The sequence below is a fragment of the Ambystoma mexicanum genome, chromosome 4q (genome assembly GCF_040938575.1).
Source record: "Ambystoma mexicanum isolate Mex_15411 chromosome 4q, UKY_AmexF1_1, whole genome shotgun sequence".
NCBI classification, from domain to species: Eukaryota; Metazoa; Chordata; class Amphibia; order Caudata; family Ambystomatidae; genus Ambystoma; species Ambystoma mexicanum.
The window spans coordinates 109,299,009-109,320,777 of record NC_090928.1 but is presented as its reverse complement, the minus strand read 5'-3'; the positions used below and the strand labels follow the sequence as shown (position 1 = coordinate 109,320,777).

The window sequence follows — 21,769 nt, the reverse complement described above, 5'->3', positions numbered from 1 at the left end:
TTTTGTACCGGTGCATATACTGCACACTCTGAAAATTAAAGGCTCTCCGGCCCGTAGTCTTTGCCCCGGTTAAAGCTGTGTCGGGGAAGCAAATTGACACTGCCTCACGTGAGCAAATTAGAGTGAGGCTTTACATTGCACTACATTCTTAAGAGGGACTGGTAGAGTGTCTCTTCCAGTCTGCGGTCTCTTCATGCGGAGGCGTAGTTGGTAACAATTTCAAGCATGCACAGAATTGTGCTGCAACTCTGTGGATTTTGCTCTGCCAAAGAAATCAGAATCTGAGCATTTCACGTGTTTGTTCTGACTGAAAATCAGAGGCATAGATTTCCCAAGTGCCCTTTCATTGTGCAGGTCAACAGAGCCTCAGACATGGAGGCCCCTGGAGGTCATCTAATGGATCCAACCACACGGTGTTCCTTGGCAATCAGACATGTCGATCATACTGTTGCCTAGATTGGCTGGAACATACAGTTTCTCTGATTTGCTGGAGCATTCTGGTGTATCTTATATAAGGCAGCTCTGGGGTGTTCTGTTGAATCAGAGACCTAGAATCCAACACTCATGCCTTTTCTGGATTCCTGGGCAGAATAGCGGAAGCTGTGGAAAATGCTACAGCCCACAATTTGTTGTGTTGTGCAGTTGTGGTGATTGACCCCCACCCACCCAGTCAAATGAATATCTTCCTTGTGAGAAAATGGCGCCTCTTCAAAGAGCCATGTGTTGTTGAAGTCTGGAGCTTGCCTTGAATATTTTAATTCATCTAGGTATTAGAGCGTTCCCTTTTTTATTTTGAGCAAATTCTAGAAAGCTGTGGAAAGGGTGTGGAACAGTAGAGATAATGCCTAAATTAATTTCCACAAACCTCCCAACAGCTCCAATGAAACCTGAAAACGCTATATTTTACTGATATTTGAATCAGTGGAGAAAAATAAGCAATACTTGCATTTTAGTGCAAACAAGTTATCAGATGCACCAAGGAAAGTGATTCACTTTGGATGCCTTTATAGCCATGGATCTGTGATTTAGATGCAAGCATCGGTTTCACAAAGTGAAGCTAAATACTGAAATTCAAGTTCAATATTTAGGGGTTTGTGTTCTCATTCTCATGCTTCCCATATCAAACATCTGGATGGAAAATTGATGTAAAAATAGCAGCTACTAAGATTGCTAGACAGGGATGCAAATCATCCAAGTTCATAACTGCATCAAGAACAGGAGTGGGTGCGCTTTGTTTTTTACTTGTGCCCTACTGCTGGCCTAACAATTGAGCAGAAATCATACGCACACGTTATTAACTTCTGAGAAGATGATTCAGTCCTTGTCCGCAGGTATGGACATGGAGGGTGGCTTGTGGGCGCATACTGTGCAGTCAAAAACAATTGTTTATACACAAATGCGTTTTGTAACTCCTAACTATAGAATGTCTACTTACCAGAATCCAAGAATGTTTAAAGTATAAATTATATTATGCACACCCACCACCCCGCCCCACGATGCTGACCACTTGCGCTGGGGGTGCAGCTGGGAAGCGGGGTCTTTGGAGTACATTCCCTGGGAGTGCAGTAAAGGTTAGTCCCTTCTTGGATCAGCAAGGATGAACCAAAGGATGATGTATCAAAAGATCCTTCCAGAGTACATTTTCCTCATATACTTTTTCGCTACAATCGCTGATGTTAACATACATACTGATTTTAATTTCAGGAAAGAGAGATACAGTTTCTTGCCTTATTTAAGCTCCATTGTCTGTTTGTTCATGAGTGGAGATTGTTTGACAGCACATACGGAACAATGCTCTGTTATGAATTTAAATTATGTTTTACAGCTGCAAACAACTCCCGTTGATTTTTTCCAAATTTAAGGAAGATACACATTTATAGAAAACTTGTTTAGCTTCAGAATTATTACTATTTTTTTAATGTGTTATGCCTAACATGCATCCTTACACAATGTATTATTTTTACAAAATTAGAGGTTAACACAAATAATGAGTAAACGGGGCCATATATGATACATCACATTCTTACATTTACACACAAAACAATAATGCCATAATTAGAAGGCATAATTACATCTTCTAATTATAACTTATTATATTCTATTATTAGCGTTGTGATCCAAGTTCATAACTGCATCAAAAACTCCATATATGATTAGCAATATGGTTTTTCCAAAGGAAATATTACATACATGAATCTAACTATTGCAAGATTTAATGCCATATTATTATGGCATAAACTGCGATTCCAAAAACTCCATGAGGATGTAACATAAGATTATGCACGAATATTCAAAAATTGGTTACCCTTTTATTGTAGTAAAATGGACACAACAGTAAGCGATGGCACATAGTTTCCACAACTCCGAGGAGCTTACAGAACCAGGAAATACTTTACGTCAAGTGTAGGACAGAGATCAAAGCAAAATCTTAAACATGTTTCCCTATTAGATCTAGTCAAAAATGTGATCACATAGCGGGAAAGATCTCCCAATATTTTGTCTATAGGAAAAATGGACTGATATTGTTCATATTTTGATGACACACTATAAGTAGTCAGCCAATCGTTATCACAGAGTTTTTTCTTGGGTTTCAATCTGTTATCATGCAATAACAATGCATCTGTCCCAATATCCTCAAGGATTGCCATTCATTTTTCCACAAACAGTAAGAGTGGGACTGAATTAGTAGCAGAATTTGATGGGCCGGAACTATGTAGGTCCTTATACAATGAGTCCTGAATAGGACTAATAATTCTTGAGAAAATATTAAGGGTTTGCCACTTACATATGCCTGCATAGAATTTAAGCCTACTTGATATCTTATAATGGAAGAAGACATGGGTCGAGGTAACCTAATAACTCCTTTCTGCAAGATTCCTTCTAGTTTGGTCAAGAACTCCTAGTCCATATTTTGCATAATCTCCAACCCATACATAATGCTTGGTATACATTTCAGTTTATATAATTTCACTGGCGGTGATGAAGAATATTGTCCGCATTTCCTATGATCTGCTACCATTTGCATCCAAAAGGCTGAGATTTTGAATCTTATTCTTTATTTAAGCGAAGTTAGATTTGGGGTCTTATAGATAGGACACCCAGATACATTATATTATTCGAAACCTCTCGTTTGTTACTATGTATCCACCAGTAATAAGCAGTTAGCTTTCTTTTTAGGAAAAAAGGACATAACTGTAGATTTGGATATGTTGATGCTAAGCTTGTGCTCCAACATGAACTGATGTAGAGCATTCAATGATCTCTGTAGGGCTATTGTAGTACGATCAGATAGCATAATATCACCTGCACAGGTCAACCAATGACATTTCAAGTGTATTTATATTATTTATTTATTGGGGATTTATAATGTTCCTAGACACAATGGGCCTCATCACGAGTCTGGCGGTAACCCTTAAATGCGGCGGTAGCACTATTACCGGCGCATTTAAGGGTCGGCCAGATTATGGCCTTGGTGGATTTCAACCATCTCTGAGCCGGCGGGAAATCCTGCATACAAGAGTGGGAGACCTTAGTGGAGGAATGCATTGTCATGGTACATACATCATAGATGACACATACAATGATCAGGACTGACTCGTGACTTGGGTTCACAGGATGGAGTAAGGAACGATATAAATTAAAAACGGAGGATTCAGTGAGCAGACCAGTATTTGGGGAACTATATTGTGATGGTGTGTTAAGGTGAGCCCAAAGTGATGCACGTATAGAAACAATTTTGGAACCATGTTATATTGCACAGTGGTACTAATGGTACAATAAATAGGAGCAATGATCGCTGCATTATGGGCCTGGATAATGGCCCAAATACCAGCAGGGGATACCACAATATGATTATGATCAGTTAACACGTTTATAGAAAAGGGGTAAACACTGATACTGTGCCAATCATAGAACAGTGGATGGTGTGGCAGGCACTTACATCCCCACCACTGATTAGCATCTCTATGGCGGAGGCAGAACTGGAATCGCTGATCATCAATAATGACATTTCTATTAGTTTCTTGTTCTCCCACCCCACCAGTCCTCCCCATAACAACCCTATGTTTGTCTGTCTTTGTTTTAATTGACAACGAATTTAGTAATGCGTTGGTTTCTTTTCGTTCTTGTTTGGGAATGTTTATTTGTTAATCATTGAATGATAGATAATGTGTATTGTATATTGACAAGACCAAAGGGTCGAAACACGTGTCGACATAAGGGCATGTAATTCAGTATCAAAAAGAAATTTGGAATACACACCAACTCAATAAATAAATGTACCCCAAAAAAACATAATTACTGAACTGGAGTGATTTCAGGGGGCTGGCGCTCGCCAGGGGGAACACGATTTTGAATGTCTTTTCTGTCAAGGTATGGGGATACCATAGTTCACCCCGAGATCCGACAGCCAGAGAGTAAGACATTGTTGAATAGTGAGCACAGAGGGAGGTTAAGAACCCCCTTCAAAACCCAGTAAGAGAAAAAGGTAGACATTGAGATGTCAGCGTCCATCTGTGGAGAGCTGCAGACAGCAGCAACCAGACTTATCCAGTCTTCTCCTTGGGTTTAGCCCAAGACTAGATATTAATGGTCCGGGCTGATGGGCGGGCTGAAAAGGGGGTGTGGCCAAGCTCTGCAACTCTGCGGTGGTGGCAGGGCTGGCAGGAATGCCCAAGCACAAAAGGGTACCGGAGGAGCAGGAAAATGAGTGTGCTGCACCCCATTGGGAGGCAGCGACTGACAGTTGTTCACAAGCCTTCATAAGCAGGCCTGTAGCAGATGACACGGGCAGAGCGCTCAGACAGTGAGTCCTGGGGGGAGTATGGAAGGCCAGCACTCACAGGTACCACTGCAGACAGCAGCACCCGGACTTACCAGGACTTCGCCCATATGATGGCCATCCTTGCACATGTAAGGCTTTACCTTAGACAGTGTTAACTATACTAGGAATACATGTCATTAACTGACATTTGATGGCATTATTGGGGAGTGTAAGGTTGCCTTTAGCATATAATGGGATTGCCTTACACATGGTGACTATGAAAGTTGAAGCGGCACATGGCATATGAGGGCATCACTTGGACATTTGAGGTTGTATCTCACAAACAATGACCATAAGTGGAGGCATTAACAGGCATCAGATAACATTACTAAGGCCGTTTCTTTTTTTTTTGTTTTACTTCGCCAGTCACAGCCATAGTGGTGCAACAGTGCCAGGGTTTATCGAGAAAGTGGCATTTTGTGCCCCGGTCAAGAGTATCTAGACGTTATTCTGCAGAGGAATGTGATGGCAACATCTAGGTTCATCAGGCTTCATTTTACATTGTATGACCATATCTATCATGTGATACTAAAACGGTCATAAGATGGCAGTTCCCACATACATTTGTTTGATGGGATGCATATTGGCAGCTCCTGGGAACGCTTGCAGAATCTAGCATACAATCAGTATTTCTGGCTTTTAAGGCTATAACTGGCATAGGCTGGCAGCACTTGGTAATTTGCAACTGGCATGCTGGAATATGAAGGTGGGGACAACTCATCCTTTGACCCGTTTATAAAACAAATACAATTCATTTGTAACTTCTCTTTAGAGCAGTATAAAATGGCAACACTTCCGTCTCAAGTGCTACACAAAGTTATCGCTGTCACATTGTCTAATGTGTTCATATTTGTGTAAGCCATCTCAGCTGATGATTCCTATCAAGCTCACACAAAGTGATATTATTTGCAAAATGCATCTTCCGTTTCCCCCAAAATATCGATGGTCAAACTAAAATGTCCCTATGCGAAATTAAGTTGTTTTACTGTGTTGAATTTTAACTCATACATGTAGCAGGTTCTCTGGTTTCCTGTTAACATATTTTTTGAACCCTAGTTTTCATAAAGCTGGACTTGGTTTGAATGTACAGAAATTAAGATGAGTTTTCACTTGACAAATGAGTAACAAACAATCCAAGAAAGGTGTCGCATTATTTTTTCTCCAGAATCAAAAACCGGCGCTGCTAAGGAAAAAGAAGTAAAAAGTAAGTGTTTCCGGTTCATCTTTTAAGACAGCTAGTGCATGTTCATACTGCAAATGAATGCCCGAAATAAGCATTTTTGTTAACGGTTTTCTGTAGTTACCTTTCAATTAGCTTTGATTGTTGCCGCAGTGCACCCTACATATTGCATATATTAAAAGTGTTTATGATACCGTGAAGTTAATGATTTAAATTCTTGCACAGTTCCTTCTTTAGTTTGCTTATTTATGTACAGTCCTGTCATTCTGCTTAAAATAAATGTGAGCTTGCTGACAGTGACATAGACAGTGTGTACACGTTTGCGTGGGAAGTTCTGCTCGTGTTCCGCTCCTGCAGTTTACCTGAAAGGAATATAGCAAAGCAGCATGAACAGGAGCTCTGCTGAGGCGTCAATCTATTGCTTACAGGCAGGCAGAGCACATGAGGTAACCTTCCCTGACTTCCTGTCAGCAGCTTGATTTGCTGCTGATGGTCACCTCAACCATTCCTCAACTACTACTTAGAACACACATATTTTGAAAGATTTTCCTTAGTGTTGTTTGACATTTGCAATCAGGTAATGTATTTACTTTGCAAAATTAATCATTTTTTACTTAGCACAATTAAGGAATTGATCATTTTCAGTTACCACTCTGTTGAAAATGAGAGATACAAAATTAGAAAAACTGTTTTCTCTTAGTTTGCTGAAAAAAATCAGTGCAAAAATCACTTGATGTTTCTAACAGCAAACTAAGTAGAACATTCTACTATATATATGTCTCAGTTGTTGAAAGAGAAACATGTATGTTTTGCACCTTCCCCTTGCAATTTAAGTGAAACGTGTTTCCTTTGGAGAGAACATCGCAAGCATCAAAGCCTTTGCTTTTTTTTTTATCTTCAGAAATAGTGTGGCGTTTCAGAATTGCACAACGTCGCCAAGTGGAAGGTAGCGTTTAACGGTGTTATTGGCCCACATCTAAGGCAGGGACCCGAGACAAAGTCGAGTGTGGCCAGGAACGGCAAGGGATGATAAACCCTGTTACAGCCCATCCACCCCAATCACTCCCAATTCTGTAAGGCAACAATCTAGCCTTACTTGGCAAAATGAGAAGCCAATATTAAATAGAATAGATCACAAAAACAGGTTACAAAGAAAAGGGATATTTTGGCCAAGTTTCTTAGAAATTTGTAATGAGCATTAACTAGGGGGAATGTTGGCTGAAGTAGACAGTGAGCAGCAATGGAGCAGAATTTTGGGAGAGAAAGAGCTGGACCTGCAACAAGGGTTACGGCCCTTATTATTTTTACATTTATAAAGCGCTCACACAGCCCGCAGGCATCGAGGCACTGTTACAGGAATTGTTTGTTTTTCTTAGTTGCGTATTTTTTTTTGTCTTAGTTACCTATTTATAACGTGCTTAAACACCCAGAGGTTTCTAAGCGCGGACCCGGGGATCGAACCTGTTGTTGCTTCGTGTCGTCTTGCTTCCAAGACGCGCACGCTGCCGCTGAGCTATCCTCCCTATAATGACCAATTGTTTACGTGATCCTCCAAGCGTTCCGTTGTTAAAATCAACCCTTATAGACATGATACGATATGATATATGATATGATATTATGTGATATGGCATTTATAAAGCACCTATACACATGTGTTTCGAGGCGCGACGAGGCAAGGGAGGGGGAGCAGAGGGAAGACAGACAACGATCTTACTAGGCCAGGTGTCCTTCAGATCGCGCAAGTGCATTGGAAGGGGGAAAGGGAAAAGTGCGGGGGGAAGAGGAGGGGAAGTGCAGTACGTGAGATAATAGAATAAATAAGATAAATATAAAAAATACGGCCAGCTGGTGGCAAGTGCAAGGTAAGTGCAGTCATAACTGCTGGTAGGGGACTGTAGTAACACAGTCCCCAGGTGCGGGGGTTGCCAGGGAGGCAGTGCAGGTGTGCAGCTGGTGGGGCCTGGGCCCAAGATCAGAAGGGTCGCCAGGTAATCAGTGCAGTTTCAGTTTAAGCCAGGAATTCAGCAGGGGAGAGGGGGAGAGAAATCAGAAGCAAAGAGGAAGGTTTTAAGGTGCTTCCGGAACCGGAGATGGTTCTCCTCAAGTTTCAGAGATGCAGGGAGGTTGTTCCAGAGGGAAGCCCCAGCTGAGGAGAGAGATCTACACCAACTCGTAGCTTATAGAAGCGACTGACCATGAGGGAGTTGGAGGCGGATGAGCTCAGAGCTCGAGAAGGAAGATATTTAGGGATAGAGAGTTGAAGGTATTGAGGCCCCAGGCCCCAGAAGGCCTTGTGGACAATGCAGAGGGTTTTGACCAAGCAAAGGGGCTTTATCATATGGTAAGGCCTAGGTTAAAACGAAAGAATGTTTGAATTGTCGGCTGTTAGGCACCTGCTGAAGTCAGAATGTTTTCGATGAGGTCAAGAACAACAATATTGAATGCACTCTGAGGATTCTGATTGGTTTAGAAGAAGTTAATAATCACTTCAATGGGTATAGTTTCCTTATAGCGCTTCTCCAACACCTCTAGAATCACATTCCTCACAGGTGGTTGTCAAATGTCTAGCCATGGTTTGATGGGGATCATTCTACCCACAGCTAGTAATATACACATACATTTTGATAATCATATGCATTGATACTACTTCCTTTGCAAACAAATAATAATTCTTAAATAGATATGATTTAATGGTTGTGCCGACAATTGCGAAAATATCCTTCAATAATTCTTTGATTATCGAGCAAGTGGCGATCAAGTGTATATTACAGTGTCCTGAAGACTACGTGGACAGACAGCTGATGAAATCTTAGTTCCTTTGTTGATGTTTCTTTAGGTTAATATAGATGAGGTATTGCCTTAACCTGTTGTATCTGAAGGTTAGAGGGAATCATAAATTCCACATATTATGTCAAGATTTGCTCAATTTAATAATTTCTGTTTCTAACCCAATCACCCACTTCTCAGATCTTAAGTTAAATTAAACTCAACTGACTTGCTATATATCTCATAGAGATAAAGGCGAAATTAGTTACTCATACCAATACTTTCTCCAAATTGTGGTTATGTATAGAGACCCTTTTGCCATTCTGACCCTTTTCCAGATAAGTGAACGTTGAAGACATTATAATAAGCTGTATATGATTAATTATGTATTTTCTCATGTCCCCAAAGGCCTTCATAATCGTCACTTCATGCAGGCCACCAATGCACTTAGTGCCATTATTTTCTCAATCTCGCTGTATCTTTTCTGGAATGTGGAAGGTAGACCTTTGTTGTGTGGGACTATACACTGGTATAGCAGGAGTCTGCAGAACTCTGCATATTGTTCCTCTCATTTTGATATTTTAGCTGGAGTCTGTGTTGGCTCAATTTTTTCAACTAGTATTCCTTTAAATACCAACTCCATCAAATATGTGGATTAGTTTTAATATCTGGCACTCACTTCTGCCCAATAATAAAAATAGTATGTAGATAGTGCCTTGCCTCATCTATCAAGTGGTAGAATTAAATATACTATATTTAATCATACAGTGTATTTATTAATGTTTTATGTGCCCAAAATAAAGTACTCATTTTAGCTTCTAATTCTTTGAAGAATTTATTCGACATTGTATGATCGAAGGACTCATAAAAGATAAAGTAACCATGAGATTATGACAATTTCCGTATTTGTAGCATCTAAGTACTATTGTTAGGTGGAGATTGTTTCACTTATTTGAAAATTCGTGGGTTGTCTGGGGTAGCATTTTTGGTTATGATGAAATTTTTTATTTATCTCACTGACTATCTCGATTCTGAGAAACATTGCATGCTCAAGATAATATAGAGAGACCAATTCAGTACAACTAACATTCATCATTGCTGTTTTCCATATGTTTTATTTATATCCTGCATGTTTGCTGAATTCTTTTCAACTTCTGTGTTATTCATTATAACATTTGAACATATAGAGCAGATAGACACATCGTGCCTCATTACATGGTAGGAGGAGGACCAAGGTGCTATTAGCACTTGGTCCATGCCGGTAAAATACCGGCACCGCCCTGGTGGAAAGGGGAATTACCGCCCTATTCCAAGGTTGGCGGGGTAGTAATTCCCCCTTCCCCCATTGCCCTTCCCCATTTCCATTTTTGCCCCATAGGGCTCTATGGGAATGGGGAAGGCGCTAATTACGGTGCCGCAAATTGCGGTACCGTAATTAGCACCCTGGTCCCTTTGCGGGTTGGTTTTTAACGCCTGCTAAACAGCAGGCGTTAAAGTACCTACCCACAAAGGGACCTCGTAGTAAGGCGGTAAGGGTTTACCGGTACCGCTGCCCTTACCGATACCGGTAAACCCTTACCGCCGTCCGTGTAATGAGGCCCATCATCTGCACAAAGTGAAATTTTTCATAACTGATTGTTTATCTTAATTTGGAATATATATGTATTTTGAAAACATTATTTGACAAATAGTTCCAATAGTAAAGTAGAAGCATGCTGCATTGTTGTATCCCATACAGTGCCAGATCTCTTTGTGATAGTGACCCTGTAACACATATGCACACTTTTGTATTATTGTATTTGTGTACATGAGAAGATTTAATACCAAAAGTGTACCCACTTAGCAGTATAAAAGGGAGTACATACTAAAGCATTTAACCTGGTGCTGGCTTGTACTTTAGGTGACTTTTCTGCTGCTGGCTATCACCGATGAAAACACCTATATTGCTGGTGTCTCAGAGTCGAAAATTGAAAAAAAAGGATAATTTGTGACTTTGCCACGCTGGAGTCAATCAGTTTGTCCCGTAGATTGGATATTATTGAAATATGTATTATACTATTACGAAAGCTATATTTGTTATTGTGAAATGATTTGGCCAACACCTCTTTCGGTCAAACAATGAGCTTCTTCAGGGCCGAAGATCAGAGATACTTTTGAAAATATAAATAATCAAATTGCTGTAATTAAGACAGAATTTCAATATATTAGCCAAAAAAAAAACAAACGAGAGAGACAACCCAAGCGAGAAAATGTGTAAAGACAGAAACAAAAAATTAAAACGTAATTAGTGTTGGTTGTTATATTATAAAAACACTAGCAAAAACACACCTAGATCTTGCTACTCTTTGTTAGATCACAATTGTGCCTGTTGCGAGTAAATCCATGCACGGATTCTGTTATTGTGGCTCATACAGCTTCTGTCTCTGCTTTTACAGTGCATGGTTTAATAATAGTATTTTTGGAATTCATATTTAAAAGGCTGTTTCTATAGAGACAGACACTGTGATTTAGTGATATACCTACTCATCCCCAGAGGAAGAAAAACAAAATCCCCTTTCGTTATTGTCTCTTGTAGTCGTAGCATATCTCCTTATATTGTTGAAGTGATATCAAGCATGTTTATTTTAAAAAATGATTGTAGTAATCGTCAGTGGCACCCTGGAGAATTTTAATTGACTACCTACAACTATACAAATGATCCCCCAGAAATGGACCCGCAAGTTGCTGTGAACTGCCAGCTGCTCGCTCTCCACTGTTTCACAGGCAAGCAAATGTCTGGAGAGCTGAAAATGAATGTTTCCACCTCTCTGCTCCCCATATTTCCTTCTGAGTGAGGGAGGGCAAATGCCACATTCCGACCTCTATTGTCGCTCATTCAGCATCTGCCTGATGGAATACTGCAGGTGGCCACTCGGATGTGGAAGGAGGTTCCGGGGCTGAGCTTGTTACAGTGAATATGTTTAGGTAATTCGATAGCTGGTGTGAGGAAACAGCCCATGATAAACCTGTGCATGAGCTGCCAGCATGACTACTCCAGTCGATAATATGCAATGACCTTAGGGGCAGTAAGGGCTAGAGCCGTGTAGAGAGGAGGAGGGAGCCCATTGCATCTTCTGGGCATCATTCTTTGTGGTGATCTAGAGCAGGACAGCACTTCATCTGTTGTTGGCACCTAACACCCTGTTGCCCCACCCGGCGGACATGTTCTTCCCTTCTGATTCCTCTACATTTCTTTCCAGTTTGCAACATTTTGCCAATTTAACTAAATTAGTCCAATTTTTCCGGTCCATGTGAAAGGGGGTAGTTAGAAAGAAATATATTTATGACAGTAGCTTCTCTCAAATAATTTGTATTGCCCATTTACTGACCATTTACCTATTGCATGGAATGAAATTAATGATCTCTTACCATTTCACAAACTGGCACTGAAAGTTTACAGAACTATGCCACTCATGTTAGAAGCATGAAAGGTTGTGCTACCCCAGAATGGCTGGGAAGTTGAGTCGCGCGCACAGCTCTCTGCAGATGATGCATTATCTCTCTGAGCTGTATTATTGACATTGGAACATGTGACTGTCAACCTACATGCAGTTTGCTTAAGCAGACATGCTAACCGATTGTGGTTTGTTTTTGCATACACACACACAAAAACACACCCTTCTGCAGCGATCACATTAACCCACTGAGCAGGCCTTTTAGAATGCATTATTGTAACCCTAAGATTAAGCACAGGGCTCTGCTGCATTCCAATGAGCCCACTTACATATCTTATCAGAAAATTGGCAGAGTTATGGAGGGTTGGAATGGTGTATATGACTGATTGAACATTCTTCGGACAGGGCGGTGTGTGGTATGGCTGGTAAGTGGAGTTCATATGCTGGCTATCCCTGGTATTTCACAGACTGGGAACCAGTCCAACCAGATTTTCAGAGGCACTATCCTGCCTGGAATTATTACATTTCCCTAGAGTCCCGTACACCTGAAATGGGGTTATGATGGTGGAAGCGGCACTCACATGTCAGTCAGGCATCTGTCAGGCAAGCCCGGCATGTGGCCGACTCTGCCACAGCCCTAAAACACTATCAGAGGTAACGAGGTATCCCAGAAAAGTCCCCCTTTCTCGATATGCTCCTGTCTTTGAGCGACCTGTTGAGATTAGAAAGTGTGAGTCATGTCTTATTTGTGATTTATGCTCTCCAGTCCCATGTCAATTTCAAATGCACAGGCCTTTCATAACATCTACCATCCACCGCTCAGTGCCATTCCGCCTTTTCAGTTGAAATGGACCGTAGGCCTCTGGGGAACCCCCAGCAATTGTCCCTTGTTGGCAGACTTATGACACTGCAAGGGTCTTATGAACTGGTTGCCTTTTTACTCCTGTATCGTCTACATTTGCTACATGACTACTGTCAAAGAGTGAGCATTAGCTTTTCATACATCCCCCTTACTGTCCCTTGATAATATGCAGCCATTAACCACCTTGCTGCATTCTTTTGACTTCATTATATTTGAAGTAGCCCATGGGTGACTCAAACTGTTTTTCTAGCTGTAGGGCAAGGGCGACCCCCAAACATCATGTTGAAATTGGCCTCCACCAGCCCTCACACATCTTCAGCCGACCCTGGCCAACCCATCGGCCAGTTGACCCCTAGTGTCAACCGATATGTTCCACGCTTTGCAGCTCTGCAAACAAAATTTCAAACATTAGGTCAGGAATAATTGTAGTGAATGAAAAGTATAATCATACGTTTCCAAATGCATGCCATAGAGTGCATAGTAATGTTAACATTGCTACTGCAACATTTTTATGTATATCACATTTCAACAAGGATGTCTATTTCAGCAAACTATTACGACTTGTGGCATTTTGCATAAATGTAATAATGCCAATACAATATGGGATTTTACAGTGTACAGCATGTGTGATTATTCCTTCACATTTGGGGGACACAGCACCACTCGCTGTCATGCCAGCCTGCACCATTTGGTGCATTAACAGCACAAGGTGTGACGCTATTACCTCGTTACCTATAATTGGGGTAGACTCGTTATTCCACCTTCGTGATTTCCTCAGTATGCCACCAATAAGAATTAATTGTTGATTTAATTGTGTAGACATTTCAAAACTCATGCACTGGTGTTGCTAGCATACATCCTAAATGCTGAAATATATTTTATTCTTTCAGTCTCATCGAACCTCTGCTCTTACTTAGCTATTTTTGATAATTCGATATATATTGTGATGCAATTTGCAGGTTATTTTTAAGTTATTTTTAAGTATACACAATGCATGTTAGCGTCTGAATCCATTGGACATTGAGATGTATTCTGCCTTTCAAATCTCCATTAAATATGATTGTTTATTTTAAAGAAATATCCCAGGAAACGAAGAAAGTCCCAGAGACCAAAAAAGCTGCACCGGAAGTGAAGAAAGCAGGTAACCAGATAATTTATTGTAATTCAAACCATTATGATCAGATGATAAAAATGCTCCTCTTTGCGTTATAGACTCAGATGGTGTTGCAGTATACAGTCTGTTAGACTCCTCAGTGTTATCAGGGGGATAGCTCAGGGGGAACGTGCTCGCCTTGGAAGCTAGATTTCACGGAACACCACAGGTTTGATCCCCAGGTCCGTGCTTAGAAACTTCCGGGTATTAAGGGCTATCGTATCTTTGATACTGAATTATTTGTGAACAGGCAAATCACAGGTGAATGATCCCCTGAATTAGCAAACACTTTACTCTAAATTGCTGCAGCTATAGGAGTTAATTCACAAATATGTTGTTTTAAGTAGTAGCTCGGGCCTAGTCATGACATACTCCTGCAAAGACCAGAGTAAGGGCCCGATCACGACTTTGGCGGTAACCCTTAAATCCGGCAGCTCTGAGCTGGGGGGAAATCTGCCGAAAATGTGCGCTATTACCGCCGGCAGGAAATCCGCCGGCGGTAAGAGCGCGAATTTTCCCCATTGAGCATTCCCGAATGGGCTCAATGGGGAATGGGGAATTACATTACCACCCAAGTCGTGATCAGGCCCTAAACCTTGAGAAAGTCAAAGTCACTACTGGTAAATTCTTTGAAAACAGAATGGTTTCCCTCCAGAACTAAGTTAGGGGTTTTGGGGTTGTGTTGGTGAAGTAAAACATATTAGTTTAAACGTTACTAAATTAAATGCAATTTTATTTTGTAATATTTAAAAAACTAAGTTGCCTTCATAAGGTAAGCATTTTAATTGTAAACTTGGTTGAGCTGGAATAGTTTCAGAAGGAGCTTGCGCTAGGTTCAATGCTAGAGTGAACAGTTTTTCTTTAAAAAAGTGAAAGCCTTTTTCATGTTTGAGTTACATTAGGTTGGAGTGTCAAATCGAAAGGGATCTTGCGCAACAAATTGCATTGCTGTTTTTGTAATCCACGCACATGCTTTGTGTTGATTCCCTGGTTGATTTGGAAGTCGAAATGTCAGACATAGGGCCTCATTACGACCCAGGCGGTAAGGGGTTTACGGCAGCGTAAACAGCACCGACCCTTACCGCCTGAGTACGAGGTCCCTTAGCGCCATGGCAGGTGTTAAAATCCATGGCGCTAAGGGACCATGGAGTTAATTACGCCACCGTAAATGGGGCAAAAATGGGAATGGGGAAGGGTAAATGGGGATTGGGGACTTACCGCCCCGCCAAGGTCGGAATGGGGCGGTAAGTCCGCCAACCACCATGGCGTAAACGTGGTGGTAAAGTCACGGCCCAGGCGGTAACTTACCGCCTGGGTCGTAATGAGGCCCATAGAGTCAATACCAGTACTTATTGACTGTATTCTAAATATTCTAAGTGGCTGAGAGGACGCCAATAACGTTTTTCATGTGCTAATACCAGTAACCCCTTTGTGAACCAGTGCCACATTTGGCATCTTCCTGTCAAAGATCTCCAGAAGTGGTATGACACATGAGGTACGGAAACTCCACATCTGCATCTTGCTGCTGCACAGTGGGACAGCTAGAACAGACTGCAAGTGCAAATCAATGAATTAGGATCAACCGGGTTTGATTAAACTGCACTGCCTGTGGCATAGTGAGCAGAACTCAAATGCTTAGAAAGGGTTTCCAGTAACCAGAGCTCTCTTTCATACTCTCCATGGCAAAAGAATGGTGTACACCTTTGGCCTGCTGGACCAATATTCTAATCTGCAGTACCTTCTCTCTAGGAGAGCAGAGCAAGGTAAGTGGGCACAGGTGCTCTCTGACAGCTGGAATGTCAGCCAAATCATTGCAGGACATGGGTTGCATTTAGGATATGACCACTGTTCCCATAACCACATAACGATAAGAGTTACTATCCTGGTGGCAGTTGTAAACTTTAAATTTGAGCAAAATCTGCTTCTCTTGGGTCTGCACACTTTTGGGATCTCGCGTTGTGCACCTGTCTGTGGTTCTCAGCGTTGCTATTGGCCGTCGTCATGATGCCCCTTCACAGGTGGGAGAGAAAGAGCTGTATTTCTCCTCCTCTGAAGCGATGGATTCCATCAGGATGGATGCAGAAGTTGGGAATCCTTGTGCTCTTTTTGGGGCAGGATCTCAGGCCGTGACAATGCAGGAGTGAGAGAAGAGGCCCTGGACTGAAAAGTTGTACAGAGGCAGGGGAAGCCGGGTCTCATGTGGATGCCTCTATGAGGTAGGGGGCACGGCCTCATGTGAACTCCCCTACAGAAGCACTGGAGGAGCAGCTGGGATCTTCCTCTTGTGGGAGGACAGGTGGCCACATGAAGGACCATTGTGTAGGAGTTTAGGATGTCTCCGGTCTGGGTTGGGGGCATATAGGAAAGACAGCTGAACGTTGAGGTGGTGGTGGAGACGCAACTTGCTGATCCTGCTGTGGCAGAGTGGGACGAGTCATGCCCAGGAGGAGCCATAGGGAGCGGCAAGCTAACCTCCCCCTACACAAACCAGACGGCCCTGGGTGTGTGACTATTTTTCCCAATGTCTATGAAAAGAGTGTTGTGCAGGAGCAGAAACCAAATTTCAATGATGGCTATAAGGGACCATGTGCACTGATGACAAAGGACTGGATCAGGCACATAAGTCCTCAGTCTCCAATTAGGACACTCATGACAATGCAGGAGGAGAAAGAGCGTCCTAGCATGTCAGATTGCTGAGGTTCAGCACCACAGTGGTATTTGGGCATGCCCGACTTTATACCATCACACATCCAGCCTGCCCAATCGATGTCAGTGACACCAGCAACAGTGGACAGTGTCATGATCCTGTTGCTGGTACTTTCTGAAAAGCATTGGAGGGTGGGGCACACGATTGGCAATGCCCTGCTTGTGCATGAGCCCCTTGACTACATCATGAGGTATGTAGGGTCCTACTACCTTAGATGCAGGAGGCCTGTCGCCGGCGGGAGCAGGAGCATGTCATGGTTGCAGGAATCCTGAGCAGGCATATCGAGCTCCACTACCCTTCCCTCCCGTAGTGCATTGTGTAGTGGGGAAGTAATGAGGAAGTCATATGGGAAGACTTGGCCTCAAAAGGAGACTAAGGGGTTATACAAATGTGAGATCTGCCACAAGCCTTGAATACAACTTTCAAGTGAAATAGACAAAGAAATCACAAGCTTGTGATTGAAGATTTTCAAAATTGCCAAGCAGCTTTCACTGTTCAGAATCGAACAGAAAGACCTATTCTGTCCATACTGTCTATACTGTGTACACGAGTTCTCAATCCTAAGTGCAGTGCAAAATTGTTAACGCTGCTTCTATTGACATTTTTCATGTTTGCTTTATTCATGTAATAACTTTTTTGACCCCTGTCGTGACATAACACAGCAGTAGGTTTTGTATTGTCTAAACTCCGAGGTATTGAATTTTGAGTCTTAATTATCTCAAATTGTTTGTTTTACAACATCATGTATTTGTTTTATGTTTTTGAATGGAAAACTCTATACTTATTTGTGCTATTAGACCACTAGGTATTTACCTTTGAATAAATACACTTTGTACCAACACAGTAAGGTGCGTCTTGTACTTTGTATACAACTAACTATTGAGGTATATGTATAGGTAAGATTGACCCTTTAATTTGCTCTTTCACTATTTAGCCCTCCTGGGCAGAATGGAGTCTTAACCAGGAGCCCTGATATTTTTCTCTGTCTGGATCTCTCCATGATGTCACTCAAAGTCCATTTTCACAACAAAATCTCTCTAGTTAAAATAGCATACTTCTGGATCTCTCCCCTTTATTACTCATAGTCTCTTGTACAATTTTGCTACAGTGATTAATGCCCTGGTGGTTTAGTGGCCTTCCAGTTGTAGCCAATGGATCGAGAGCATCATCAAGGTGTATTAGGCACTTCTTTCAGCTCTAGATTCTTCTTGAGCAGGCTCAGCAGAATCCGGCAAAGATGAGGTAGACCCGAAAGGTGTTGAGTTTCCTATTTCCATTGTGGTTCACCTTTCTGTTTTAGGGTCCTGAAACAATAACCTACCAGCTCTATCTTGTGCCCTTCCTCATTGGGGCAATGCTCATTTGTCCCCAGTCCTGGTACTCTTGTCTAGCCCTTGAGCTGGTGGTCATCTGTCACGCCGCGCGCGCCACTCAGCTGTTCTGGGGGTCGGGGTCCTCAGCTGCGGCGGTCTCCCTCCTGGAGATTGTATCCGCGTTGGCGCCTTTCTCTACGGTGTACCACGGTCCGGGCTCCCGGCTCCCTGGGCGCGGCCATCTTGAATGTCCTGCGCATGCGCGTAATGTCAGTATCTGACATTTCGCGCATGCGCAGTGACAGCGGCTTGCGTTCCAAGCCTCGCTTTGGTCCCAGGCCATAAATAGCTTCCGTAGACCCGGAAACAACGCGTCTCAACGCAGTTTGTTCCGTGTATACGCTCCAGGAGCCCTGCTTTGCCTGAATCTCTGTTCTGCTCTTGTCCTGTTCCTGTTTCTTCCTCGTGCTTAGCCCAGTGTTCCTTTTTGCCTTGCCTGGTTCCTTGAGCCCTGCCCTGCCTTGGTTCCTTGCCCTTTTGGGTTCCAGTCTGGTTCTTGGTCGTTGGGGTTAGGTAGGTCCCTGCCTGGGTTCCTCTGGTTCTGCACCATTCCTTGGTTGGGAAGGGGTCCGGTCCTGGGGTGGTCAGTTCTCTTCCCCTATTATTTCCTTCCTTCTTGGAGGGACTTCCTTCCCATTACCTTTTCTACTGGTCTTGTGCCTTGCCGGTACCTGTGCCATTTCTACCACCGGGGTTATACCGAAGATCTGTCCCTCGAACTGCTGGTACCGAAGTGGACATCATCTGGCCTTCTCTGTCAGCGTTTACATGTTGGGTATTTTGTGTAGATTTGGGGCCTGGCGGTATTTTCTTACCGCCGAAAAATAATTTAGCAACAATCACTCCTTGTATTCAGATTGGGCCATGTACAACAATAATACAGTGGACATGCATTATTTCAGCACACAGACATGCGTGGTTGGTATGCGTGGTTGGTATGCGTGATTGGTGGTATTTTGGTGAGCATAATTCCTTTGTTTTATTTGTGGCCCCAATATCCAGAACCCCTTATTTTTGTTTAGATTTTTCGTGTAATCACTAGAGAGACCTCAGGCTTGCATTTCAGGAACACCACATTTTCATTTTTAGTGTGCCACCATGGGAAATTTCTCTCTGTCTTATCTACAGCTATCATGTGGTATTTTCACTATCTTATATACGGTAGTGAACTATGTCCCGGGCCTCCCTTTCTGCCGACTCATAGACCTCCGGCAGACTACAACACACACAGTTAGTTATAATTGCTCATACTGAATTACGTTGTGCACACGGCTGCAGCCAAATCTTATGTTTAGCTACTTTGAAAAGGACAATTGCACTGTCTAAACATCTCCCCACATCATCAGCACTGTATTGGTAAATATAAAACACACCACACGTCTGCTTTCAGATATTTTTGTGTATTATAAAAGTTGCATTTAAACACGATCTCACTCTTTACAGAAATAAATGAAATAGCACAGTAACAGCATTATCTGTGATACACTGAAAAGAGAGTGGCGGAGACAAGAACTCAATTTGCAACATTAAACACATGAGTAAAGCACAGGAATCTCCTTTCCTACACTGACTGAATATTCTCGTACACACTCAGCCCCCACACCTCAGCGAGATAATTACCAGGCTTATTCAGCATGTAACTTCTTTGGCTGTTCGCCTTCTGGAGGGGTTCACCCAGCAAGGACAAGCATCTGCCGTCACTCGAACTGGGACTTGTTGACTGGAAAAGCCAGTCTCTGCAACCAAGTTGAATCTGCTTTAGGAATCAGGCATCCCCAGCTGTCAACCCCGTCCTTCCTCGAGCTGTGTCAAGATGTCTCTGCCTTTCTTCCTCCAGATTCTGCAGCAAAGCACTAGTCACAGCCTCTAACATGATGCTTGATGTGACGTGCTCCAAACAGAATCAATCATGTTCTATCCTCCTACTTTTAACAATGGTTCTTCTTGTACAGTTGCCACTGTAACAAGCTGATTTCCTGCTTATTCAAAGTCTTTGCTTCCTGCAGTTACTGTGGACAGAGCACAGAAAGGCAAAGAAAAAAAAAAACTTGAATGTGTGTTTAAAACTGATTTTCAGAGTCTGCCTCTTTTTGCAGTGAAGACACATTCTTTTATTAATGAGTTATAATTATTAGTCTTGTTAGTGAGATTAGTTTGTTAATTACCAAATGTGTCTCTTGCAACATAGGCATTTCAGGTGAGAAATGGTGTGTATTTTGAAGGTACAGATGTGTGCTTTTAACTGTGAAAAATGTATTTGCATTTTATATGTAAAAATCGTTTTTGACTGAATAACCTGCCCTTACTTATATGTCCATGTTACACTGGCAACACATTAGCTTGAAACAATTGCATCATAGCAATGCACCAAACCCATGCAGTGGTGCTGCATAAAAAAAAACATGCTACACATTGATCCTGTGCAGTAGTGCTGTACTATGTGCTGTAACATGCCAAATATCCTTACATACCCTCCTTTTTATTTTTTTATTTGGCTATGATCCAAGCCAATTCCAAAAAAAAAACTGCTCTTTTTCAGAGGATTTGGCCCTTGTCCAAGCCACAATCGGAAGAAATCTAACTTGCCCCCTTTCTTCTTTTCACAATGTAGCAGGCCAACAAAATGAATATTCATGTGTATAAATGAAAAAGTTGCAATCAACACAATATTCATCTGAATTCATCAGTTTACAAAATGTTCTACATTTGCCTTCCCAATGGAAGTGTCATTAGTCCAGAGTTTCAATTTTATAAGTCAATTGAAAACAATAAAATAAAACAACTAACTAAAACAAATAATTAACATAACAGATTAAAATAAATAATTAAAATAATAAATACGTGGAACTCCATATGCCAGGACACTTGTCTGCCTCTGATATGTCCAGACCAGTGATGTCACATCATTTGGTTCATTCGAGTACTCTTTCATCTTGGCAATCTTGGATCCATAGGAGTCATCTTTTTTGGCATTCTGGTTATCTTGTCTTCACCTCCACCTGGAGGCAGGCATCTTTTTGTCTTCATCCCGGGGACTCCAGGACTCCATCGTCTCCCGTGACCTCTGGTATAAATAGTTAATGTTCTAAACCAAAATAGAAAAGAAACAGATTAAGTATATAGCACAATACTAACCACCCTTTTGCCAAAAATAAAACATTTTTTATTCTGAAATTTAACACAGGTTAAAAAGAAAATAAGCAATCATGAAACGACATTTTAAATTCAATGCATTGTCATTCTGCACACCGACCATGAGCTTCCATTATATATATTTTTTTACTTTTTATATTATTTATTTATTTACATATATTACAGTGTTTATGTGTCATTATAATAATCAACTTTTTAACTTCTCTGTCACTGCCTCCTGACTGTACCCAATTATTTTATCTTTTTGTGTTCAATGGACTTTCTGTTGTATTGTGTGCATCAGTGGGCAGCAGCCCCAGGGCTTTCTGTTTCTACATGC

At 41.9% G+C, this 21,769-nt stretch overlaps 1 protein-coding gene across 50 annotated transcripts in view; it reads left to right on the top strand.

The window, feature by feature from the left end:
* Positions 1 to 21,769, top strand: part of TRDN (triadin) — a 1,596,486-nt gene that overhangs the window by 662,830 nt on the left and 911,887 nt on the right. For 48 of the 50 annotated variants that reach the window (XM_069607599.1, XM_069607592.1, XM_069607596.1 and 45 more), the window contains 2 exons: positions 5,988 to 6,026; positions 14,140 to 14,205. In XM_069607599.1, coding sequence (XP_069463700.1) covers positions 5,988 to 6,026; positions 14,140 to 14,205 — 105 coding nt within the window. The remainder of the gene's footprint in view (positions 1 to 5,987; positions 6,027 to 14,139; positions 14,206 to 21,769) is intronic. The other 2 variants (XM_069607588.1, XM_069607568.1) reach the window with 1 other exon arrangement.